We start from the raw sequence: 27,367 nt of genomic DNA on the forward strand, positions 1-27,367 counted from the left end.
ACTCCTCTTAATTGCTCGGCCGCACCCCCTCGCCCCCTCCCTCGCTTATTCACGCTTCAGTCGCTAATGGAAAACCACGGAACCGGCCAATCGGAGCCGAGCCGACGAGAGAGGAAACCTGCGAGAAAGCAAAAGGACACAATGCGGCCTGGCAGCTTTAAGCAGCTGACACAGAGCCGGGGTGACACACACACTCTTCCACACCGAAGCAGGGATGGAAAAACACACACACACACACACAAGTGCTGTGTGTACACCGGCGAAATGCACAAACACACACCGGGACCGTAATGCACATACACCAAGGGTGACATAGACACATAGTGACAGGGCCTCGACTCTGGCTGGGAGTGGCAGATCTGAAGCCCCCCAGGCTAGAACGCAGTTACTGGGGTTTAAAAAAAATGCAGACGACCCACCCCCCACCCCCCCACCCCCACAGCCGCCACCCTCACCCATCCACTACTCTTTGACTCCCTCAATCCCCACCCCCTTCACCTTTCCTGGCAAAAAAATAAACCCGCCCTGTCAACGTTGAATGTGCGTGCGTGGCTGGTGTCGGGAAAGATGCTAAATGCTAAATGGCGGCGGCCTTCTGCCTCTGAGGCCGCATGTGTCGGGTGTCAACCGTAGTTTTGTAGCTGCCGTCTGCATACGTGTGTGCGTGCGCGCGCGGAGTTGGCCGGCGGAGGGCCTGAGGCGAACGTCCCCGACGCTCGCTGGAGGGAAGTCAATAATCATTAGTTTTCCAGGTGAGAGGCGCTCGGAACGTAAACCATTGAGGTTTTTCGAGACCTCATGTCCGATTGACCCCCCACCCCCCTTCCCGATCGTGCTTTTATGGCTATAGTGCGTATTTATTTATAAAACCCCTTCTGTCACTTTATTTTGGACTTTGCCTCAATAAACACCTCAGGATAAAAAAAAAAAAGATTGGTGATTATACAGATCAATTAATCAGGAGCTTAAAACATTTCACGCCGGGTACGGGAAGAAAAAAAAAACAGTCGGTAGGGCCAAGTGTTTAAAAAAAAAAAAAAAAGGGAAAAGGTATATTTCATAATTTTTGTAAGTCACTGTAAAATTATGCACTCAACCATAAGTATAAAAAAAAAAAAAAAACATACTAAGATACATACAAAAATGATACCTACATAAATGTTTGAAAACAAATTTAAAGCGTTAAAGTGGCAATCAAGTCATTTTCTTTCTATGCCCCCCCCCCCCGCCCCCCACAAGTATCCTGACTAATATTTCCTTTGTGGAATATGAATTAAGCAGTAAAATCCGCCCATTTATATCCATCGCCAGGTGGGCGGCCATTTTGCCATGACATCACAGCGCCAAAGGGGCTCGGCTTGCGAACGTCGCGTGACCAAAGCCGAGAAACAGGTGAGCCGTCGTGATTGGCCGTTAACGATGACGTCGACCGTTTTGGAGGCGGCCATTTTGACACTCGCTGAAAATGGCGTCACAGCCAATCAAGTGGCAAAATGGCCGCCTCCTGAGATGGATGAAAACAGGTGGATTTTGCTGCTTAATTCCACAAAAACGATATTAATCGGGAATATTAATCAGGAATAAAGTGTTTGGATTAGCATATACAATATATTATCTTAAATAAACTTTTTGATTACAAATGTATTTGACTTAAAAGTTAAATACAACTGAAGGGTACTAGATTTTTAATTTATCTTGCCAATGAACCGAATAAAAAAATTCTCATTCATGCATACAAAAAAAATCACTACATTAAATTCTGTGATTTTTTTTTTTCATGTACCACTAAAGGGAGTCCACTTACTCACTTAGTATTACCCCCCCCCTCCCCAAAAAAAAGATCAATTTCAATATATTCATTAATTTATACCAAAAGATTTATACCCAATTACCCCCCACAAATGATCATCGGAATATTTTCAAACATGACATTTCCTATTAAAAAAACGTTAAATAACGTTTAGTAAAATCCTATGAAGGAGTGCCAAAGACGTTAAAAGACGTTTGTTTCAAAACAGAGGTGAAACTAGCCATTTTCTATTGTTGATTACTGAAAAACGGAATAAGGTAGAAACAAACTTTTTTTTCTGATGAAAGATGAGAGTTCAATCTTTCATTTAGTAGTTTGTGTGTTTCCATAGTCCAAACACATCATTTTCTGTGGACCTTGAAAGATCAGTCAAAATGCTTAACGGCATCTGGCAGTCAAAGAGTTAACTCTAAATAATAGCATGATGGCGTCAATACAATAACATCAAATTGGCGCCTGATATCTTCATTGTCACAGTATCGATATCAACCGATTTGATGGCGAGGCGCAATCGAGATAAACCGTTTCATCAATATCCATCATCTTTTCCCGCGCACAGCGCGAGCGAGCGCATCTTTGGCGGTATTTAACAGTTGGTTAGCGGCCCCGCCGCGCACGCCTCTATTACTCACAATACTTCCTGGTGGCAGCCTCAAGGCTCCCTGGCTCCGCACCCCGAGGCTACGGTTGCGTCCAAACCTCAGTAAACTAGCCGCTGGAAAGCTAGTGATTTTCAACAAAGAGCGCTTATTTGAGAGAGGATTCCGCAGGCTACTGATTGTTTCTTTATTTGCAAAGAGGCACGTGATGCCGCTAGTGTGTTGTTTGTACAAGAGTGTGTTTTGGGTCGAAAGCGTAGAAGAAAATCTCGTCTGCAGCTCTGTGTGAACGGGGGATTTGTTTTTACAATGTTTACATCCCTCTGTGTATGTTTACCAAAAAAAAAAGATATCATAAATCCACTTTGTAGTATTCATTCTTGACTCCATGTACTCTTAGTCAGTTTTCTGTCTACCTTTATGGGAAATATAGTCGATGATACAACTTGTAAGAATAATTTTGGTGAATGAAAAAGCATCGCCAGCTTAGAGGCTGTGGACGAACATTTCACTTGGAAGTATGATTGAAATGGAAAAAAATTGAAAGATGAAAGAAAAATAGTGCCCAGGCCCATACTTTATATTTTATTATTCAGTTATTTATTTATTTATGTACTTAAGTTAAAAGCCAATTTTAGCTTTTCAAGTTCTGAATATTTTTATTTTTTTACTTATTTGTGTGCTGTATTTGTTTTAAAAGGCAGAAACTTTTAAATTTATTTTCAGTTATTTACTGTTGTTGAAAATAAACATTTTCAAAGAATATTGATATGATTTTTTTTTTAATGTCTTTAAGAATAACCGTTTTTTTTTCTCAGACTATAATCGGACACCAAAATCGGAAACTGTTGCACCCCTATCTTGTGTTAGTGCTGTCACTATTGAATATTTTTTTAAATCCATGTATCGATTATTTACTCGATTAATCGACTAATCATTTAGATTTTGCATTAAAGTGTATTAAAAAACTTTTTTTTTTGTACTTGGTATTCGTATAGTGGTTAAAAAAAAGAAGAAGTGGGGATTGATGTTGTAAAATGTTACAGGTTCGATCATTGTTTTCCAAAGTAAAAACAGATGTTTGCAAATGTCTTATTTTAATTAAACATCTTTCATGAAGGACTACAAAAATGTGTAAACAATTACTGTTGATATGCTGAAATCCGAGGATTTGGACAATTTTAAATGGGGGGAAAAAAATGGCTCCAAACGATTACCCGATTATTAAAATAGTTGCTACTTGTCGATTAATCGGTTAACTTTGACATCTCTGCCTGGTATGTAACCTACATCACCCCAAGTCGGACCCAGCTTGTGACATCTCCCTCAATAGACTTACTTACTAAGTTTACGTTCATTCGTTCTCATCGGATTTATGTGCACTTCTTTTAAGTCCGTGATTATACGTTTGCTCAGCCGGTGAGTCCGTTTGACCACCGGCGAAAAAGACGGATGCCTTGCCTTTTCCTTGGCGCCGCCGCCGCCATGCAAATTTAAAAAATCCATAAGGAAACATCTGCCATGTTATTCCCAAGCCAAGTCAGTTTTGTTGTTTATTTGCTTGGACTGAAGGTTTGTTTAATATTTTAGCACCACAGAAATGGCATCAAAATGTATGATATTTTTATTTTTTATTTTTTTTGTAATTCTGTTTGGATAATTACTGAGCTTTGTGTGTGTGACTCGCGGGTGGGCGGCGCCGGTGCGAGCGTGTAAGTGTCCATGAGAGTGTGTGAGGCTGCTAAGTCCAGGTTTTAATGCGCTCCGGTCGACATCGCCTCGGGTCATGCAACAGGCCTATTGTGGGGGGGGATGAGAGAGGGTGAAGTGAAAGTGAAAGTGTGTGTCTGTGTGCGCGAGAAAGTGTGCGTCTGCGTGTATGTTAATGCGTCTAATTAAAAGCGTAGGGGATCATGCTCCGGCGCTGAGCTCGAGCAGCCGCTTGACGCAGATATGACCTCGGGCCATGGTCTGTCTCTCTTTTGCGCGCACACACAAAAGTTATCATGCAAACCGCAACACGTGCATCGGTCGGGCCACACACACACACACACAGTGAAAAGGAACCCCGATGCACGTCTTTTGTATTCCTCCCAAACGTTTTCCCGCATCATCCGTTTCCCAAGTGAAAACGAACCGGGCAGGCTTGTTGGAAGCGATGAAATATTGAGTTGAGATGTTGAGTTGTCATGTCCGCAAAGCTGTGGGCATAACTTGATTGCGAAATCGGTTTCGGCAAAGTACAGAGCGAGTACAGATTTCAAAATGACGAGGTACGGCTGACCCGATTTGACCCCAGACGATTTGCTTTGACTTGGATTTATTTCTGTAAAAAATATATGGGAAAATGTACGGCGCCCGATTATTCAATCGATTAATTGACTAATCGGATTTATTTAAATTTTATGTAAAAAGTATTAAAAAAATTTTTTGGGGGTGTCCAGCGTAAGTGTGGTGCAAAGTGCAGTCTAATTCTGCGCATGGGTTGAGTTGTCTTTTCGTTTGGTATTTTTGGGGTATATTTAGAAACGGGCGCCGTTGTGGGAGTGAGCATAACTGACCAAAAAAACAAAACGCTAACCAGCATATCAATATTTATCAATATGGTCATATTTATTTTCCTATTCAACTACCTGACAGGGTGAAATAGTTGAAACCAGAGCTATTATAGTTTTGTAATTTTCGTTTTTTTTATTCATTATTTTTTTTGAATGTTTATTACTTGCACACAGTATTTATAAACACCATGGTAAAAATGAAAACATCACTTCAGTGTGACACACTTTATTTTGGTTAATATTAAAAATAAATATATTTAAATCACATTTAAAATCATCCCCAAAAGCTGATGTATTAAATGAATTACCAAAAACTAAAACAAAGGACATTTTTGTTGGTAATTATAGTTTTAGTTTTGTAAACATAAAATGTAGTTTTCGTTTTTTTTAAAAAGCATTTTCGTATTTATTTATTTTATTATTATTTTTTAAATTAAAAAAAAATATATATATATATATATATATTTTAATTTTTTTTTCAAAATGTATTTATTTTTTTCTTCTTTCTTACGAAATAGTTTTTTGAACTTTTGTTTGACTTTTTTCATTAGTTTTCGTTAATTAAAATAACCTTGGTTGAAACCGATAAAATACCACTGACAACAAAAAAAGTGAGTATTTTTGTGAATTTGCAACACATTTATTTGGATCGTTTTATATTGTGCAATGTGTACCTCCGCTTTTCATTCTTTTTTGGGGGTGGGGGGGGGCCTTTAGGACATAAAAAAACGACGAGATATGGATACGTTTACTTGCGACCCATAATTTGAGCCCGATTGATATAAAACTGTGGGGCAAAAAAAAAATTCCAAGACAGTGTCCATATTTTAGTTTGAGCTGGAAAAAGGGGAGGGCGCTGTTGTGTACGGCTCAGGTCGTTGAGGAGAGGGCCGGCTTGAGCTGGAGGGGAGGAAGAGGAGGGAGTAATACGGGTGTCGGGGCGCTTGCAGTCTGTCGCCCAAGGCTGTGACATTACCACACTTCTGCTCTGCTTCAAAAGAACCAAATCTAACTGAAGTGATGGCTCGGTGTGTGTGTCGAAGCAGCATACTGTATATGTGTGTGTGTGCGTGTGTGTGTGTGTAAATGACTCTTGCTATGATGTAAAATTGGTCTAATGTGCCGTGACACACGGCCTTCTAAAAGGCTTGCGTTGGTGTTGCCCCGCTATCAACTGACACGCCGTTGCTAAGAGTGTGTGCGTGTCACCTCACCCGCATTAATAGATTGATTGACAGATAAACAGGTTGCGTGAGGGGAGCAGGAGTGCAATCGAGTTTTCAGCCCAAGTAAGCAGAGCAGTTTTTAGTGTCGCTTGGCAGTTATCGAACGCTCCAAATCAGTTTTGCGTCAGATCTAATTGAAATCCTATAGACAAATTAAGAGGTTCGACTCCCCGAGCTTTCGGTGCGATGAGGGCCGTGAAAGGCAACATATCTTGACAAAGTCATGAATGACAGGTTAGTTCGGGTTTTTTTTTTTTGACCGGGCTATGTCGTTTGAACGTGCTGCAAAGTTGTACGGATTAGGGATGGATTTGATTATTAGGTGACGATATGCGTCAAAATGCCGAAAATCGGTTTCGGCCTTTTTAAGACATTTGACAGATGATTAAAGATCTATTTCAAACTTTGTTAGCCTCTGAGCTAAATTTTTAGTTGACTTTATGAGAGATGCTGCTGATCCTTTTGTGATTGTTTGAAATTATAACAAAGCTAAATTAAAAAAAATAAAAATAAAAAAACACATTTCAGATATTTCAAAATTTTGGAAAACGTTATTTACTGGAGGAATTAATACAAAGCTATTTTGTTTAAAGATGCGCTAAATGACCGATATGTTTTTTTCAAGGCCAATACCGATAATTAGTAGAGGAGGCCGATGACCGATATTTGGAGCCAATATTCATTTTCAGTAAAAGGGAAACAAATATTGACGTGAAATTTTAAAAAAACGAAAAACAAATTCCAGTTCTTAACTTGAATTCATTGAACAACTTTTCAGATTTGCAAAATGTTCATTTAAAAAAAAAAAAAAATCTTTAATCATAAAATACACATATTTCTTTAAAAAATTTAATAAAAAGTTCCGGGAGTTCCCAGGGTCAGTTGCGCATCTTTAAAAACTCAAAGGAAAACTTAAATAAATAGCTCTGTATTCATTTCTCCAGTAAATAAAGTTTTCCAAAATTTTGAAATATGAGAAATGTTTTATTTTTTCCAACATATCTTTGTTACAATTTAAACAATCTCAAAAGGACCAGCAGCATCTCTCATTAAGTTAACTATAAATTTAGCTCCGAGGCTAACAAAGTTTTAAATAGATCTTTTACCGACCGTCACATTTTTTTTAAAAAAAAAGGCCGATACCGATATACGTTTTGCCAACGATTCTGGTTAGTAACTGGATTTCACTTTCCTTTCCTTTATTTGATCCTTCCTCAGGTCTCCTGACAACCTCAAGACTCTAGCTGGATTCTGAAATATTTGGTTTAGGTGATCAGTGTGGGATTTTTAATAGGTTTTAGGTGAATTCATGTGCACACACACACACCTGCACATGCACATACAAAAAAAAAGAAAACGAGAGAACCGACCGTCAATTTTATTTTTTTTTAAAGGCCGATACCGATATACGTTTTGCCAACGACTTTATCAGTCCGTTGAAATGAGTCGGTCAAAACCGTTTACTCACTTCCACACTTCCGTATCACTGTGACCCTTCTCTTCTTTTTTTTTTTTTTTCCTGGAGAGCTCAGTATTGTTCATTCGGTAATTTTACCGATTTGACATGTCATCATCATTGCTCTCTTTTTGTTTTTTGTTAATTTATTTTTATTTTTATTTTTTTTATTATTTTGTATGTGGGTGAGAAAAAAAAAAGGAATCAAACTGAATTTTTTTTTTTTTCTGGAGAGCTCAGTATTGTTCATTCGGTAATTTTACCGATTTGTCATCATCATTGCTCTCTCTCTCTTTTTTTTTTGTATGTGTAAGTGCGTGCGAGTGTGTGTGTATTCATTAGTTCACCTAAAACAAAAAATAAAAATCTAATTAAAAAATCCCATACCGTTCACCTAAACCGAACACTTCCAGCCAGAGTTGTGAGGCCGTCAGGAGACCCGAGGAAGGACCAAAGAAAGGAAAGTGAAATCCAGCACCGACCAGACACCACCCCTTCTCTTCTAACACACACACTGACCACGTACACAACAGACAAATAAATAGCAAAACACACTTTGTGTCGCTAATATCTGACACGCCTATTAGCTAAAGTATGACAATTTTGTTTGATGCGACGCACGCAAAGGTCCAATTAGGATGTTGCGGGTGAGAAGACAAGTGTGTGTGCCGACTCATGAAAAGCTTGGTAATTTCACGCATGGCCTGGCGGTTGCCTTTCAGCTTTAGCCTGGAGTGTAGCAGGAACTCCTTAACTGTTCAATGACTTTAGCTTGAGGCAAGGTCCGCTTACACACACGCACACACGCATGCATACTCGCAACACGCACGCACGCACACACAATTACATCCCATCCGCTAGCGTTACCCCACCCGACTTGCGTTTTGCAGCAAGGAAGGAGGACTGAACTGAAAGTAGTTGTTTGACGCCGGAAGGGATCTCTGCTTTGTCTGTTTGATAAAGCTGCGACGTCCATCTCCTTCAAAGGGCGCCGCGCTGATCTGATGCCAAGTGAGCGTGTTGATGGATTTGACGATTATGCCGCCCAGGGCACTCAGCTGAAGCGCACGTGATGATGCGCATGCTGTTAAAAAAAAATAAAAAATAAATAAAAGAGAGAGAGAGCTCCAATGACTTGACTGATGAAGTTGAAATTTACTCGCTAAAATGTATATTTGATGCTTTTAACTCATTGACTGCCATTGACGGCTATAGACGTCAAATATGCGTTTGAACTATTTCTATTGGTTTAACTTTTTTTTCCCCCATTTTTGTTAACAAGAGTCTGAAAACCTAGAATTTTTTTATTGTACATTTAGAACAGATGTAAAATTTGTGATTAATTGTGAGTTAACTCGTGAAGTCATGCAATTGATTACGATTATAAAATATAAACAAACCCCAAATTAGCTTACATTCACGTGCATTTGTCGCTCAGTGAGAAACTGAACTTTTCATTGATGGATTTATTAAAATTTCGGTGGATTGATGGATTTATTTTTTATTTTTTATGATGCTGACACTGGAAACTCCCTACACTTTTAATTTAAAAAAATTAAATTAAGAAATTATATATTGAAATTTTGGAAAACTTTAAGGAACTAAAAATAAAATAAAAATAAATAATAAAAATAATAAAGATGTCAATTCTTTATATGTTCAAAATTAAAAGGAAAAGTATATATATAAGTATATATTTTTTTAATTTACGCTAATATTTCTCTTGTACTGCAAATAATATCGGCTTGAAATATAGGACTGGGCCATATGGCTCAAAAATAAATTTGTGATTTTTTTTATTTGTATTTTTTGTCATTCAGGACGATTACAATTTTAATCAATTTTAATCTAATAAACCCAGCAAACGTTTATTTAAAGGTGTAATTTATTAAAAAATAATTCCTGTGTCAAATGTTCAGAGAACAAAAATGTATATTGATTCTTAATCGGTTTTAACATAAATTTAACATTCATACTTAGCAAAAGTACAACTCACAATAATATCTGGATGCAACAGAACATAAGAACAACAAAGTTCAATTTCTTGATTCAGCAAATTTTCAACAATTCGATTTTCAAAATAACGATTAATCGAATTCATTCCATTTATTGCCCAGCCCCATCTTGAAAACGAATAATCTGTACCGTATCTGATGGCGCTGCACCTATCGGCACCTTACTGCATATATCCTGATTCCGGATTGTTCTGCCTTGGCGGAGGTCCGCGCTTGATTGACTTCTGTTCATGAACAATATGCAAACCAAATTGACCGATTCCCCCGGCAGGCCTAACACTGCGCATCCACCCATCCATGCATCCATTAATTCCACAACCTAAACGACTTCCTGTACTTGACAAGCTGCTCCGCACCGGATAAGCTCGTGAGACTGCCAGCGAGTCCGACGTTACTTATCAAGAGAAAGACGAGCCCACCTGATCTCCCGGGATTTACGATATAGGTGTGCACGTGTGTGTGTGTGTGTGTGTGCGTGTTAAGACTGTCCGTATATTAGAGCGGAATGCAAAGAGTCTCTCGAGTTTCACACCTTACTCCCCTCTAACGCGCAACGGCCTAATGAGACAGAGAGAGTGAAAGGAGATGGAAAACACAGACACACCCCCCCCCCCCCCCCACACACACACACACACTTCCCCAATGCCCCATCGCTGACGTATTGACATGTATGCCATGGATATACTGTACCGTGTGTGTACGTGTGCAAGAGCTGCAGTTTGTGTAGCGGGTAGGCTTGCTGGGTTAGAGGATAATTGCCAAACCACTGGGACCTGAGCTCTGCCCGGCCTGTCAAAGCAGGCGTGACAAAACCTCCAATCAGCCGGCAGAGAGAGAAAGAGAGGCAACAGGAAGGAGAAAGAGAGAGAGGTGGCAGGAGTTGGAAAACTTTTTTTTTTTTTTTTTTAAATCACTGCGAAAATTATAGTCCTTGCACAAGTCTGTGTATACTGGCAAATTATTTTATTATTATTTAATAGGGGTGCGAATTGCCTAGTACCTTTCGATTCGTATCACGATTCATAGGTTTCGATTCGATACCGATTAATCCCAATACGATTTATTATTATTACTTTTTACTCAAATTTAAAAAATACTAATCGGTAAACTACATGTACACTGTGAGATTTGTATGAAAATGTATTCATCTGAAAATTCAGGCTCATAACTGAGTTTCATGTTTGAACAGCACTGAAATAAAATATTAAGGCTTAATGTTCCATTAATATAATATTCTTCCATGGTTAATAACCCTAAATAAGACGTTTTGTTGAATATTCCTTTTTTTTTTTTTCTGGAGAGCTCAGTATTGATCATTCGGTAATTTTACCGATTCGACATGTCATCATCATTGCTCTCCTTTTTTTTTTTTTTTTTTTTTAAATCACTGCGAAAATTATAGTCCTTGCACAAGTCTGTGTATACTGGCAAATTATTTTATTATTATTTAATAGGGGTGCGAATTGCCTAGTACCTTTCGATTCGTATCACGATTCATAGGTTTCGATTCGATACCGATTAATCCCAATACGATTATTATTTTTTTTTTTACTCAAATTTAAAAAATACTAATCGGTAAACTACATGTACACTGTGAGATTTGTATGAAAATGTATTCATCTGAAAATTCAGGCTCATAACTGAGTTTCATGTTTGAACAGCACTGAAATAAAATATTAAGGCTTAATGTTCCATTAATATAATATTCTTCCATGGTTAATAACCCTAAATAAGACGTTTTGTTGAATATTCCTTTTTTTTTTTTTCTGGAGAGCTCAGTATTGATCATTCGGTAATTTTACCGATTCGACATGTCATCATCATTGCTCTCCTTTTTTTTTTTTTTTTTTTTTAAATCACTGCGAAAATTATAGTCCTTGCACAAGTCTGTGTATACTGGCAAATTATTTTATTATTATTATTTAATAGGGGTGCGAATTGCCTAGTACCTTTCGATTCGTATTACGATTCATAGGTTTCGATTCGATACCGATTAATCCCAATACGATTTTTTATTTTTTTTTTTTACTCAAATTTAAAAAATACTAATCGGTAAACTTGTACATGTACACTGTGAGATTTGTATGAAAATGTATTTATCTGAAAATTCAGGCTTATAACTGAGTTTCATGTTTGAACAGCACTGAAATAAAATATTAAGGCTTAATGTTCCATTAATATAATATTCTTCCATGGTTAATAACCCTAAATAAGACGTTTTGTTGAATATTCCTTTTTTTTTTTTTTTTTTTCTGGAGAGCGCAGTATTGATCATTCGGTAATTTTACCAATTTGACATGTCTTCATCATTGCTCTGCTTGTTTTATTTTTTTTTTATATATATATATATATATTTTTTTTTATTATTTTTTTGTTGAATATTCCCATAAAAAAATGTTTGAAAATCGATTTGACCGCATATCGAATCAATTCGAGGATTGCGTAATATCGCGCTATATTGCCAAAATCGATTTTTTCCCTAACACCCCTATTATTTGATATCTTATCAATCAATGTCAGTATTGGCATATGTTGTACAAAATAGCAAGTGCGCATTCCCAACCGCCTGCGGTAGCGACTGAGTCATGCGGTTATTACTGTAGCGCCGCTAGGCTGATGGTTTCGGGCTAGCCACAGCAGCTCTCGCGCTCATGCATACGCAATCACGCCAGGAATACGCGCATTCGTAGTGTGCGCGCACGCAGACAAGTTGTGAGCGTCACCCATTCTCAAGGGGTTGCGGACGGCGGTTTGCCCTGACGTTGGTTTTCTTTCCAAAGTGCTGCAGGGAGGAAACTTAAGCGGGCAGAGATTGAATCATTAGTGCCGCGGTAACAAAAGATTTGGAACACCACAGTCATTTTCATTACTGCAACTGACAAGATGAAGCCAGATATGCCAGGGTTTCCCCTACTGCATTATAGACATGGTGGGCCACCCAAGATTTTCTTTGACCCCTTCCATCCGCCACTCTATTCCGAGCGACGAATCGTAATTGTTGGATGTTGTTGGTCCTAAAACCCCCACACATTTATTTTCCCGGGCCGACATATGTTGCCAGTTCGTTCCCTGACCACCACGGCCTAGCAAGTCTCCCTGTAGTTGTCTACATGATGCAGTTGTGAGGAAAGTAGTTTGGACGTTGACAAAACAATACTTGGGGAGTTGGGGCTCTATTTTTGGGGCGTAAAATCTGAGTGCAAAACTGTTTGGGAATTTGACAGGGCTCGTGGTGCATCCGGCAATTCGATGGCAGAAAGAAGGTCTAAGTTGTGGTGCAGACAGAGTTATAATAGTTTTTGAATTTTCATTGAAGTTATTTTTGTTTTGAGGTTTAAAAAAAAAAAAATGCTTTTAGTTTTAGTTAGTTTTCAGAACAGGTTTGCTGTTTTTTTAAGTTAGCGTTAGTTTTTTCGAAAATGCTTAGTTTTATTTTTTGTTTTGTTTTTATTTTTGTGTATTTCGTGCAAGATTAAAAAAAAACATCACGGTAACTATTGTGTAGTAGAAAAAATAATTAATTCAATTAATTAATAATTAATTCATTCAAAATATTTTAATTCATTTGCTCCCAACAACGTATAAATGCGTTCTATTTCAAAAAATTCCCAAAGACGTATGTATACGTTTTTTATGTTTTTTTATGCTAGAGCATACAGAAGGGTTTGATGCAGCCTCTGAACTGAAGAGAATGCTTGAAGCAATGGTAGTTATTACAAAAACAGCCCGCAGGTGGCAGTAGAGTATAATGCATCAACCAGGGCCGTGTTGCAAAAAAGCTCTATCCCCACTGTTTTAAACACGTTTGTGAATAATGACGAAACTTTGCTATATTCCAATGCTAATTGCTGCAAAACTGCTGATGAAAGAAGAGACTCTAATCTTTCGTTTGGTAGGTTCAAAATCCAGTGAAACTGACGGCAGCGAAGGGGGTTTGCTTCAGTGAAAATGACTGGGAGTGATTGAGTTTAAAAAAAAGAGCCATTCGCAAAGCAGTCCATAGAGTTTGAATTGCAAAATCATGTTTAAAATCAGTCCCAAAGGCTCAGGTGTTAAATGAATTGCCCAAAACAAACACTTAAAAAAAAAAAAAAGTCTTGTAACTGTAAGTGTATAAATTCAAATTTCCCTTTGCAGTTGTTAAAGTTTTTTTTATTTTTTAGGTGGGGTGGGGGTGGGGGGGGGGGTTACCAGAGTGAATACAGAGTGGAGCCGCACTGGGAATAAGCTGTCAGATGAAACGCCGAGGAACTCCCGAGTCTGTGAGAGTCTTCGCACATGTGCAAAGCGTGTACCGGGCCCCGTGCGCATGATTTGGGTGCCGAGTGTCCACTTCTTTCTTTGTACTGCGTGCGAATGTTTCGGTGCCACTTTCCTACGTGCGCGTTCAGTGACGGGGTGCGCGTGCATGTGAGCGTGCGAAGTTTAGATGAGATTTCGACTTCTCCAGAGTGACAACCTGAACGCTGTATTTTACGAGATTGATCAAAACGGGAGGCTTTTGCTGTTGAACTCATATTCCACAAAGGCATTTTTTATTAACTTTAAAAAAAAAAATGTTTGTGGAGTGGGGGCTCATTACAATATATTATTGAAAATTAGGGGTGTCAAAATGAATGCGTAAATTTTAAATTTAAATTTTAAATTAATTTAAAAAAAATTACGCCTGTACTGGGCAAAGTCCAGTCACAACGTAGCACCGTGTCAAAATGTAGCTGTAATAAATGTAATAATAATGCATATATTTGTGGAGACTGGGATCAAGTTGTATTTGACTTTTTTTTCTTTTTTTTTTTAAATGTGCAGAAGTTAATTCATGTTAAAGATTAGATGGCTCTTAATATGAAAAGAAAAAATGCACCAACATCTTACAAATGCAGTTATGCCATCTAGTGGCAGAAAAATGACCTCAATAGAAATCCGTACCACATTCATTTTTTACAGTACAGTACATCTTTTTCCATTTAAACTCAATTTCATGAATTGTTTTCAAATTACTGTATCAATGTCTAAGAGGCAGCCATATTTTTACTAAACATTTTTTTCCGCTTTCATCTTAAGAGCATGAAAACTTTGAAAAAAATATTTTCTTGTACATTTAGAACCGATATCAAATTTGTGATTAATCGTGAGTTAATTATGGAAGTGATGTGATTAAAAAAAATGACACCCCTATTGAAAATAGGGGTTTTTTTTGGGTTGACTTCCCCTTTAAAAGTGATGGAATTGGAAGTGTTAGTGGATGTCAAGAAAAAACAAAGTATCATTTTGGGGAAGCCGACAAATATCTTTTGTTTGATCTAATTTGGCTCGTATGTGTTGAAATTCGATGCCATTTAGAACCGATGTAAAAATTTGCGATTAATCGTGTGTTAAATATTGAAGTGATTTGATTAATTATGATGAAAAATTGTAATCACCTGACACCCCTTTCGAAAACAGTTTTTTGGGGGGGAGGGTTAACTTCCTCTTTAAAAGTGATGGAATTGGAAGTGTTAGTGGATGACAATCGAAATCAAAGAAAGGAAATCGGAAATTCGATGCCTCTAGCACAACATTGCATTTAATACAAAACTGCTCCAAAATGCATTCACAAAGTCACCGGGTGGGAATCGAACCCACGCTGCCTGCATGCAAGTCAGGGGGGGCGAACCACTTGCGACCGTTCTGTTATGTCATGTTGTTTTCGGAAGCTTCTTGATGCGCGAACGCCGTCGTTTTATTTTGCGTCACGTCATAAAAAAAAAAATCCACCGTATCTGCGTTTTGCGCCAAGACGGCGGCGCCAACGCGCGCGGAAAACGAGCACGCGCGCACGTGGCGGCGAGGCCATGAGAAAAATGCATACATGCGTCCCTCAGGTAAAAACAGAGGAACACGCTCTCGTATCTGAGCCAACATCCTGAGATTGTTCCTGTTGATAAATTGATATCATGAAATATAGATGGCGAGCCCGGGAGCGCCGAACGGGGGAACGCTTTGAATCCGAGGCTGGGAAATTTCCCCCAAATCATCAAATCTGACAACAAAGGAAAACTCAAATGGACTGCCTTAATGAGTTAAACACACACGCCTACGTGCGCCCACGCCCACTCGCGCACACGTGCTCTTGATCTGGCGTGTCTTTTATAAGCGGCTTCCGTCTCCGTCCGACGCACGCCACGCCGCTACGCACGCCACACTCCCTCTTTGTATGATCAATGAGCATCAAACGCCGACTCATTTAAATATTCATATGAGGTGTTAGAAGATGGCCGACTATGGCGCTCTCTGCAGGTAGATTAAAAATTCCCCCTGTCTCTCCGCCGCGCAGAGTTGGAGGTTCAACACCCCCCCCCCACCCCCCGCCGCTCCTTCAGACTAAGTTTCTCGAAGTTTCTATAAATTAATAAGAGTGTGTTCTCTGTGAAGCCGGCCACTTTGAAGCCAGCGTATTGATCTCGCAGGTGAGTCAGCCGCGCTGGAATCCCGACTTCAAACGGAATCCGGCGTTCCTGCTGAGAGCCCCCCCGCCCCCCCCCCCCCCCTTCCTGAACAATACGCCGACTGCCTTCCCGGACGGCCGGGACTGAAGGCGCAAGGTGAGGGTCGCAATTGGCTTAAGTGGCTTGGATTGAATAATCAGGTCAAGTTTGTCAGCAAGTGGAGTTGAAATCGTGAAAAGTTTTCGATGCTGAAAAAGCCGAATGCTAAGATTTCAATGCGTGCGCTTATGAGGTCAATTGAAAGATAAATGAGGTGAAAATGACACATTTTTAAATGTAGCTAAATGACAAAAAAGACAATTTGAACTGCAATCTGCCTAAAGTGGGATTTAATTTCAATCCATTTCCTGATATGATAGTCAGTCGGTAGCAAACCATCGAATGTACTGAACTGGGTTTGAACCCAGGTTCTCTGTGGTGGGAGGCAATTGCGCTAAGCACGGACCTCATTTGACTTGATCAAATTCATGGCTAATAGCGTATTTATTTTTGAAAAGTACAAAACTACTCTTAGCATAACAGTCATGGATGTATTTGTACAGTCGGGGGTGGGATTCGAACCCGCAACCTCCTGGTTACCGGACAATGCACTTTACTATCTGCGCCACCGAGCAGTATCTGCTGGGACCCGGTAATGATGATCGGTTGTATGTATGGAAGTGGGCGTGGCAAGTGGAAATGAAAATGAATGTTTTGAGCCGGACATGAAAATGTTGGGGGCCAAAATGTAAAAATCTGATTTTTTTTTTGGGGGGGGGGAATAGCAAACTCCACTTTTTAGGTAAATTGTTGTTCATATGCAAACTGCAGTTATAATAGTTTTGGAATTTTCAAAATAAATTCAGAGTGGGTTTGTAAGGTTTTTTTTTATAGATGGGCCGATACCTGGCCTTATTTCAAAGTATCGGTTCTCATGACTCTTGTGGCCGTTTTGCGATCAGGAGGAACGAGAAAATTGCCATTAATTGCATTTTAAGGAAAAAAGTCTTTCATTAAAATGACCTGTCATTGTTTTTTTTTTGTGTGCGGGAAAATTGTATGTATCAAAAGTACTAGTGGTATCGATACTTGGTATCTGTATCATGTATCGAACATCACTAGTTTTAAATTTAAAAAAAATTGTTAGAATGTTTTTAAATACTTGTTGTTGTTTTTTTAGCTCAGTCTTGCCAAGTCAACACAAATTTTTATTTTTTATTGTTTATTAAAAAATAAAAAAAAAACATCACAGTCAGTATTGTGTAGTAAAAATGCAACAAAAATATTATTTTCAAAACAACCATCCTAAAATCAAATACAGTTACTGTATAACGGTTAGTTTTGTAAACCTAAAATGAAGTTTCAGTTAAGCATTTTCAATTTTATTTTGTCAACCAAAAAACCGCTTTCCCAATTTTAGTTTTATTTTGTTAGTCACTAAAATGACTATTATTGTTTGTGCGTGTTGATTAGGGACAGATATAAGTTTTTCTTCTTTCTGTCCCCTTTCTTTTTTCTTTTAAAGAATGAAATACATTTTTTTTAATTGAATTGAATTGACTACTAGCTGTAATACAGTCACTAAGTTACTCATTTGTAGTCTAATATGCTCAAAACTTAAGATTAGGTGTCATATTTGTTCACTGTATCCAAAAGACGAAACGCGTGAAGCTGGAAAAGTACACACTTGGAAAGTTCCGCGATGTTCACTGTGTCATCGCTCCGGTTGCGTGCGCGTGCGTCCGCGTGCGTGCGACCGACGGAGCGAGCGAGCGAGACAGAAGCGGTTGTAAGTGCTGATTAGCGATTAGCAGGTCTGGAGGCTTGACGGCAAAGCTGATCAGTATTTCCTTTGTGCGGGAGCTTTAGGGAACAAATCCCAACATTAACCCGGCTCTCATCTGCCTGGCAGAGCGCTAGCAGCAGCCTGCCAGCCATAGGCCGTACATCCGTCTACAACCCGCAGCGAAGGTACGACAATCCCGCTTTGATGGCGCCCTCCTTTCAAATCAAAACCACATGTAATCATTACGCCGCCTCGAATGCCGCCGCCGCCGCCGCTCCCCACAACAATTCTGATGGGCTCTGACATGTCGCCTTTAATAAGGAGTCAAAAGTTTGCCGCACTCTGCTTGACAAAAATGACATTTAAGTCGTACCCCTTGAGGGACAAGCGAGACATTTCTATAGTTCTATTTAAAAAAAAAAAAAAAAAAAGAAGAAGATTGTTCTCTCTATGTAAGAGTAAAAATGTTTCTTTTAAGCGTTGATGTGTCTCTCACAAGACACCAGAGGAGTAAGTGGCGCATAATTGTTCCTGTTTAACCTCATTGAAGAAGTAAATAACGCGCGGTTGACGCCAGGCATCCTATCAAGCGGATAACGGCCTTATTTCAAGGTATCGGGTAGTCGTGGAGGAAGCCGATACCAGCCACTGATACTTATAGCATTTATTTTTTTTTTTTATGTGACATTAACACATTCACTGCCATTGACGGCTATAGACGTCAAAAATTCATTTGAACTATTTCTATTAGTTTAGTTCCACTTTTGTTAACAAGAGCATGAAAACCTAGAATTTTTTTTTTTTGAAATGCAGATATAAAATGTGGGATTAATCGTGAGTTAACTGTTGAAGTCATGCCATTAATTACGATTAAAAAATGTAATCGCCTGACGCGACTTAAAGATTATTCAAAATTCGGGGCGTCAGGCGATTCATTTTTTAAATCATAATTAATGGCATGACTTCACTAGTTAACTCACAATTAATCACTCATTTTATATCTGTTCTAAATGTACAATCATTTTTTTTTCTAGATTTTCATATTCTTGTTAACAAAAGTGGAAAAAAATAATAGAAATAGTTTAGATCAATTTTGGACGTCTATAGCCGTCAATGGCAATGAATGAGTTAAAAGAAAAAAAAAGCTAATCATAATGTGAGAAATCGAAACTTCTTATGGGAATCTGTCCTTATACGTACAGATAAGCAATATGTGACTACTAATACATTGCGCAACATATAAACCGATGCCTCGATGGCGACACGTGTCAATCATCCCGCTAAGTCCCGCCCACTTGTGGCCAGCACCAGGCAGGCTGAACGAGTCGAGCTGCTGTCAGTCGCTCATCATTCAGTCCTTTTCATGCCGGCCTTTTTTTTTTTTTTTTTTGTGGTGTGTGTTTTTGCGGATGAGAACAGAGCACGTTCACACACACACGCACACACACGCACACTCACACACACACACACACACACCAAAGAGACTCCTTCAGCTCATCGCATCCAACAAGCCCTGTGTTGCTTGTCAGGAGAGCAACATCAAACAGGCATAGCTGTGGGCATGAGAAGCCTGGAGACCAGCGAGGGCTTGAGGAGCCAAGCGGGGCCTGCAGGGGCAGCCGGTCCACCCTAGTGGTCTCGGGGAGTCTTAAGAACCAGGGGGGAGAATGTGTGTGTGTGTGTTGGGGGGGGGGTCAAGGAAGAAGCCGAAGGTGGTCCCGCAGAGCACGGTGGGTTGAAGGGCGAGGTGAGGGTCCGCGACAGAAAGATGAAGGTGGTCCTTGAGATTGAGATGCGGAGATGTTGAATGTAAATCGAAAAAAAAAAAAAAAAAACAGAAGCAATCGAAAGGAATCGGAACGCGGCCTCTGTATAGTCAAGTTCGTCTGAACTCTGCGGAGATGCTCCTAAATGCTCCGGTGGTCCTCAAATAGCATGTTTATGTACGATGTCCTTTCTTGTTTCACCAAACGGACCCACCGGTTCGTCACCTTTTTTGCATGTCCTTGAAGTGACTCGGTGCACTTTTAATTGGTAAGACGGGGGGAGGCCGTGACGGGAGGCGGGCAGGAGAACACAGGACCGCCGCTGCTGCCTCTGAGGCAGGCGTCGGCTCCTCGCTCTCATCTGCCGTCAGAGCCCGCTTCGGAGCTGTCAGTCAAAATGACGGACGGCTGCGGGCGGGTACTGGATGGAGGAGGGCCTTTTGAAGAGGCTGACTGATGCAGCATGTTTGCGCAGCAGTGGCGCCTTGATATACAAGCGCACCCAACATGCGAGCTTTCAACTTAAGGGTGCATCATGTACGCAGCCTGGTGGAAAGTGTTTAAAAGAGGAAACTGCAAAATGCAAAATTTCAGGAGAAAGACCTGGAGTGAGCAGAACATGTCAAAGTTGGGGCAGTTTCAATCGGTCAAAAAAAAATTTTTAAATTAGAGAAGAAAAAATTTTTTTTTTTTTTTGGCTTTTTAAAAATATATATTTTGGAGAAAAAAATTGCTGTATATAAGCTGGAGACTTGGAAGTTGGAACATTTGAATTGGTCAAAAAAAAAAACGCCGAATTGGCAGATAAACAAAAAAATTTAATTTGGGCTTTTATTTTGAAATTTTAAAAAATGTGGTTGGGATAAATTGTACAGTTTAAAGTTGGAATGATTTGAATTGGTCACAAATGTAGAAATTAGTAGAGGAAAAACGTTTGAAAATAGTAAATTTTTGACTTTTATTTTGAAATTTTGACACCATTTTGCAGTAGGGATTGGCTGAACAGTTAAAAGTTGGAACGGTTTGAAGCGATCAAAAAAATGACGAAATTAGAGGAGAAAAACAAAAAATGGTAATTTGAATAATTATTCTGCAGCAAATTTAAAAACATTTTTGTGGTAGAGATAAGATAAACAAATATAATAATTTTTGACTTTTATTTTTGAAGTGTTGACCAATTTTTCTGTAGGAATAAGCTGAACAATTTAAAGATGGAACGGTTTTAATCGCCCCCCCCCCCCCCAAAAAAAGAGGAGAAAAAAAGGAAAAATTTTAAAAATTATTTTGAAATAAATTTAAAAACATTTTTTGCGGAAGAGATAAAATGAACAGTTTAAAGTTTGAAGAATTTGAATCGGTCCAAAAATAAAATAAAAAATTTGAGGAGAAAAAAAGTTATTTTTGGCTTTTATTTTGATATTTTGAAAAAAAAAATGTGGTCGGCATTATTTCCGCGTTTACGTTTTCTGTTTCAGTGAATCTTCACGTTGATCGACCCTTGTTTCTTCTTTCTCCGTTTAATTTTCATTTCCTTTTGTTTTACCATCTGGATAGCGATGGATCGACTAATGATACTGCAATTAGTGAGAATGTGTGTGCGTGTGTCGGATCAGTATTCTAATGAGGGCAGACAAAAGAAGTCTGCAGCTGAGAGACAATCGGGCAGCGAGGTGCAGAGCATCAGAGAAAGCGAGCCGAGAGGGGACGGCGCTAGTCGTGGGGGGCGGGGGGGGTTTGCGGAGGGGTCAGGCTGGTGGCAGTCAGCGCCTAAGGCAGGGTTTTGGGGTCAGACCCCCCACCCCCAACCCCCTCCCAGACAACCGCACGGAGCCCCCGCGGGCCTTGGGAGAGGGACACTAGGACCACGCTGGTCACGGGAGGGGCACGCAATTAGGGGAGCTTTCACCGTTTGAGCTTCGGCGCTCCGGAATGGAGAGCCACCTGATACCTGCACCTCGCGCACCTTGACCTCCACTCAAGACGCTCACAGCTGAATGACATTGCAAGTGTTGTTTTGGGTCTTTGGACTGAAACTGAGGTCATCATTAGGCCATAAATCGCCGTGGGAGGGAATGCAGCCAACTCCCGGCCAATCAAAGCGGCTCCCCTCGTTCCTGTTTAAAATCAACTGCAAGATCTCCCCTTATGATGTAGTTGGCTGTGCAGTTTAGCGTTTAGCATTCTAGCATTTAGCATTCTAGCATTTAGCATTTTAGCATTCTAGCATTTAGCATTCTAGCATCTAGCATTTAGCATTCTAGCATTTAGCATTCTAGCATTTAGCATTTTAGCATTCTAGCATCTAGCATTCTAGCATTTAGCATTTAGCATTCTAGCATTTAGCATTCTAGCATTTAGCATTCCTTTTATACAATTGACGACATTCCGTGCGTCATCCCATTACACAAATAGTCCTCTCAAGGTTTTTCACGAGGCGCCTTGTTTTCAGTTCGGCCATTTTGTGTCATTAATTGGCTCTTCTGGGGGGGTGGGGGGGGAGATCAAGTTTTTTTTCATGTCGATTCAGTGGCGGTGTACGTCAAGCTGCCATGTGCGCACCTGTTTCCTCCTCTCACCAGCTGCCAACTCGGCCTGCCAAGCGACTATTGATCCCTACGCACGCACACACATTATCCTAGCATATACATGTATGCCATTTAGTAACAAAAAAAAAAAAGAGAAAGGGGAAGGGGAGGAAAGGAACTTCTTGACCAAAGGCCTCAACCTGAAGGGTAAAGGTTAATAGAGGTCACTTCCTATCGGCTCCCGATGTCCCAGCATTCCATAGTTCGACCACATTCCTGCACAATTGTTCATCCAAGACGTAAAGAAAGCAAAAGTGTGATCGGCGTAAAAATGGGTGCGTCGTCATTTTCGAGATATTTAGACTAGTGATAGACGGACATGTTTTTTTTTCCAGGGCCGATACCGATGATTAGTAGTCAGAGAGGCCGATGACCGATATTTCAAGCCGATATTCATTTGCAGTAAAAGAGAAAATATTTGCGTCAGAAAAAAAGTGTGTAAATGCCTTTAAGCATGTTTAACAAATTTTCAACACATGATTTTTAAATGTAAAGAATAAACAGCTTTGTTTAAAAATGATTTTTAAAATAACGAAATAACTCCCTAAAGTTTTCTACTGCAAATACATTTTTCTAAAATGTTTACATAATTTCTTAATTTTAACAAAAAAAATTAATAATTTAAAATTAAAAGTGTAGGGAGTTCCCAGTGTCAGAAACATCTTTTATAAACTAAAGAAGAAATTTCAATAAATACATAAATGAAAAGTTCCCTGGAACCCACTGACAAACGAATGCGAATGTAGCCAATTTTAGGTTTTCCTCGGGGTTCGTAAAAGGTTTCAAATGATCTTCGCAGACAGTGAAAAATGGTCTGAACATGTTCAAAATTGAAACTGCCTGTGAACTGCTTACAAATCCTGCTGAAAACCCAAAAAGTTTCTACATTCGCAAGCATTCACCGCTCATTCAACTTGGGATTCCTAAAAAGGCCACCCGATAATCCCTAATTTAGACTGTGAGTCAATTTCCGCTTCTGCACTGTGTGCCCTGATTTGAACGGCGGCGAGGGGAGCCGCTTCGATTGGCCGGGAGTCGGCTGCGTTCGCTCCCACAAAATTCTATCGACGGTTGTCAAACTTGCGCTCGACTCGAATAATTAGCATCATAATAGCATTCTTAGCAGCTTGATGATCAAGCAATACCACACAACTCATTACTGAAGCGGAAACCGATCTGTTTTGATCGGGCGAGGAAAGTTTGGAGAAAAAAAAAAAATCTTCCGCTGTGCTGAAACTCGTGCGTTTGTGCAGTTCTGCTGTACCGTGAATTAAGATGCAAAGCATGTTGGGATGCTAAGGAAGACTCTCCGAGGAGAAAGTTAAATTACAGATTGTCAGGCAGGAGTCGTCACACACACACACACACACACACACACGCACACACACACAAGGCCGGCAAACAACATGGCGCGTTTTAAAGCTCATCTGCAAACTGATTCTGTCAGGGAGACTTAGTGACGTGCGGCTGCTTTCTACAGCTTTCCTCCATAACGGCGCCGGGCGGGATCGGCGTTGTTCGGCCCACGGGGGAGAAGGAGAGGCGGCAGGCTCTAAATAGAGCCTTCCTCTGTTAAATATTAACACTCAGCCTTCCTTTGACAGAGAGCAGGCCGCCATGTCGCCTTCCATCTCCAGCCAGAGGAGATGGCAACATCGCATTGCACTCAAACACACACACACACACACACACACACACACACACACACACACACACACACACAACACTAGGCTGCGGACACCCCACAAGAATACAAAGTAAGTTATGTATGTGCTTTGAAAGGCCGATGCTTCAAATGATCTTATTGTTCTGGACTATATCGTTTTTTTAGCCTTCAAAAAGCAAACCAAAAAAGAAAGAAAGAAAAAATCCCTCGATAGCTGTATATATATTTTTCCCTTTAAAACCTCTTGAAAGTTTTTATTCCAAGACGCTGATGATAATCATAAGACAACAGTCCTTGAAATGAGCTGCCAAACTGTCACACGACAATGAACTTTTTTTTTTCTTTTTTTTTGAGAGAGAGAGAATAAAGTCATTAAAAAAAGATGCGGCAGCAGTTTTCGCGGCGGTAAATGCTAATGCAAGGACGTGCACGCTGTTTGGGATGGCCTTGGAGGAGGCAGGCTGCTTGCGCGTGTGCGTGTGGCGGCTACACATGAACGTCTTTAATAACAAGAGCCAGCATTGACGTATTTGACTAGTTGGACCGTCAAATACTCGCATTGTGCGTTTCGTGTCCAAGGACAAACAAAGTGCTACAGCGGAACAAGAGAGATAATGAGGTCTTTTGTTTGTCAAAGTGTTTTTGCTAACTAAAGCGTTTTGCTAGTTGAAGTGGTTTGCTAGTCGAAATGTTTTCCTAGCTCAAGTTTTTTTGGACACTTGAAGTGTTTTGCTCGGCGAAATATTTTGCCAATCAGTGTTTTTGCTAGCCGAAGTGTTTTGCCAATCGAAGTGTTTTGCCAATCGAAGTGTTTTGTCAGTCGAAGTGTTTTGCTAGCCGAAGTGCTTTGCCAGTCAAAATTTTTTTGCCAATCGGAGTGTTTTGCCAGCCGAAATGTTTTGCTTGTCGAAGTGTTTTGCCAATCGAAGTGTTTTTGCTAGCCAAAGTGTTTTGCTAGCCGAAGTGCCTTGCTAGCCAAAGTGTTTTGCTGGCCAAAATGTTTTGCTAGCCAAATTTTTTTGCCAGTCGAACTCCTTTTGCCATTTGAAGTGTTTTTGCTAGCCGAAGTGTTTTTGCTAGCCGAAGTGTTTTGCTAGCCGAAGTGTTTTGCTAGCCGAAGTGCTTTGCTAACCGAAATGTTTTTGTTAGTCAAAGTGTTTTGCTAGCCGAAGTGCTTTGCCAGTCAAAAAAATTTTGCCAATCGGAGTGTTTTGCCAGCCGAAATGTTTTGCTTGTCGAAGTGTTTTGCCAATCGAAGTGTTTTTGCTAGCCAAAGTGTTTTGCTAGCCGAAGTGCCTTGCTAGCCAAAGTGTTTTGCTGGCCAAAATGTTTTGCTAGCCAAATTTTTTTGCCAGTCGAACTCCTTTTGCCATTTGAAGTGTTTTTGCTAGCCGAAGTGTTTTGCTAGCCGAAGTGCTTTGCTAGCCGAAGTGCTTTGCTAGCCGAAGTGCTTTGCTAGCCGAAGTGCTTTGCTAACCGAAGTGCTTTGCTAACCGAAATGTTTTTGTTAGTCAAAGTGTTTTGCTAGCCGAAGTGCTTTGCCAGTCAAAAAAATTTTGCCAATCGGAGTGTTTTGCCAGCCGAAATGTTTTGCTTGTCGAAGTGTTTTGCCAATCGAAGTGTTTTGCCAATCGAAGTGTTTTGCCAATCGAAGTGTTTTTGCTAGCCAAAGTGTTTTGCTAGCCGAAGTGCTTTGCTAGCCGAAGTGCTTTGCTAGCCAAAGTGTTTTGCTAGCCGAAGTGCTTTGCTAGCCGAAGTGTTTTGCTAGCCGAAGTGTTTTGCTAGCCGAAGTGCTTTGCTAGCCGAAGTGCTTTGCTAGCCGAAGTGTTTTGCTAGCCGAAGTGTTTTGCCAGCCGAAGTGTTTTGCCAGCCGAAGTGCTTTGCTAGCCGAAGTGTTTTACTTGTCGAAATGTTTTGGTCATTGATATATTTAGCTAGTTGTAGTATTTTGCAATCCGTTGGAATGGATCTTTATTGTCATTGGACGTGCAAGTACAGAGCAACAAAATTGACTTGATAGGCGCAACCGTTCAAGAAACATGAAAAACAATGACCAAGAGAGACAGAATGGGAAAGGCCATCATTTCGCCACTACGGTGCTCCGAGGTCTAAAGTGAGGAAAGAAAACCATCAAGAAAGATGAGGAGAAAAAAAAAAAAGGTTTTGCTCTAACCAACCAATCAGAAAACAGAAAAATACTGATGGAATTAAAAATCTGATTGGTTGACGCAACAGTCCCATTGCAAATATTGTTTAGTATAAATACATATTTACAGTGGTAGCATCGTGTCTTATTAAGATGAGTACAACTTCAAGGATTCGTGTTGAAACCAACTTGTTGCACTTTGGAGAATGAACGTCTCTTCCCCTGCCTGAAAACACAGCACCTTTTAAATGTATGAATCATACAGATGTAAATAAAACATGATTTCAAACTTGGGAGTAACGGCAACAGTGAGAGAAGTGTCTCTAAACGAGCGGGCAGGAAGTGGGTCAGTGCCAACCACAAGTGGTTGCTTTTCGACATCCATTTGTCAGTTTCGCTGAAGCCCTTGGCAGGTTTTGTGGTGATGTCGGGAAACCGTTTCCCGCCCTCCCCGCCATCATTCTTGCGCTTGTCTGCTGGCCCAACAATTTTTCCTTACACTTTACTCACTACTTGTTTTACTTAGTGACTTTTAAGACCATCGTTTTCCTCACAACAAATGTGACTAATTAATGCACAATGTTAGATTGAATTTTTATACATTTACAATACAAGAAAAATAAATGTGTAGCGATAAACGCAACACATTGGGTAGGGCCAGCACTGATTGCATGACTCCTTCTTGTGATTGGTTCAAAGTTAGCTCTTAGATCATTCAGAAGCTCCATAATTGCTTAATAGACAACAAGTCACAATAATATTTGTTTGTATTTGTTGTGAGAAGTACTCCATGCCACCTCTCATTTTGCCTGCGCTAGCTAGCTATGCTAACTTTGTTTTAATTGGATGCACGTTTTCCAATTTGAGGCAGACGTCCTCTTTCCACGCCGTCCAGCCACCACATACACGATGAATATGTTTGACCTTGCTAAATGCAGTGTGAAAAGGGTTTAAGCCAGCGGTGTCCAGACTTTTTCTTCCGAGGGCCACATACAGAAAAATGGAAGGAAGTTATACATGTACATATACATATACATGTTATACATTTGTGTTGTTTTTGCAAAATTGTTACCTGAACAGCTTTTTTTTTTTTTTTTAAATAAATATCAGCCCCTGCGCTAAACAGCAGCTGAATCTCATCTCTACATTCCGAACCAAAACAGGAGCAATCTGCCGTAAGCGGACCATTTTTTATAGCGGTTAGTTACCATTAATGTGATATTTTCACAATATCAACCCTGAAACAAAGCAGAAAGTGGAGGAAAACATTTTTTACTTGAAAAAATTATC

At 39.9% G+C, this 27,367-nt stretch overlaps 1 protein-coding gene across 5 annotated transcripts in view; it reads left to right on the forward strand.

Annotated features, from left to right (window-relative positions):
- tfap2d (transcription factor AP-2 delta (activating enhancer binding protein 2 delta)) overlaps positions 1-27,367 on the forward strand; it is an 85,897-nt gene that overhangs the window by 25,740 nt on the left and 32,790 nt on the right. The window contains exon 3 of one of the 5 annotated variants that reach the window (XM_077552930.1): positions 1,312-1,392. The exons of 3 other annotated variants lie outside the window; for them this stretch is intronic. In XM_077552930.1, coding sequence (XP_077409056.1) covers positions 1,330-1,392 — 63 coding nt within the window. In that variant the 5' untranslated portion in view covers positions 1,312-1,329. Of the gene's footprint in view, positions 1-1,311; positions 1,393-16,226; positions 16,246-27,367 lie in introns of those variants that run through there. One more of the 5 variants, XM_077552933.1, reaches the window with a different exon arrangement.

The sequence above is a fragment of the Vanacampus margaritifer genome, chromosome 19, assembly GCF_051991255.1.
Source record: "Vanacampus margaritifer isolate UIUO_Vmar chromosome 19, RoL_Vmar_1.0, whole genome shotgun sequence".
Classification (NCBI taxonomy): Eukaryota; Metazoa; Chordata; class Actinopteri; order Syngnathiformes; family Syngnathidae; genus Vanacampus; species Vanacampus margaritifer.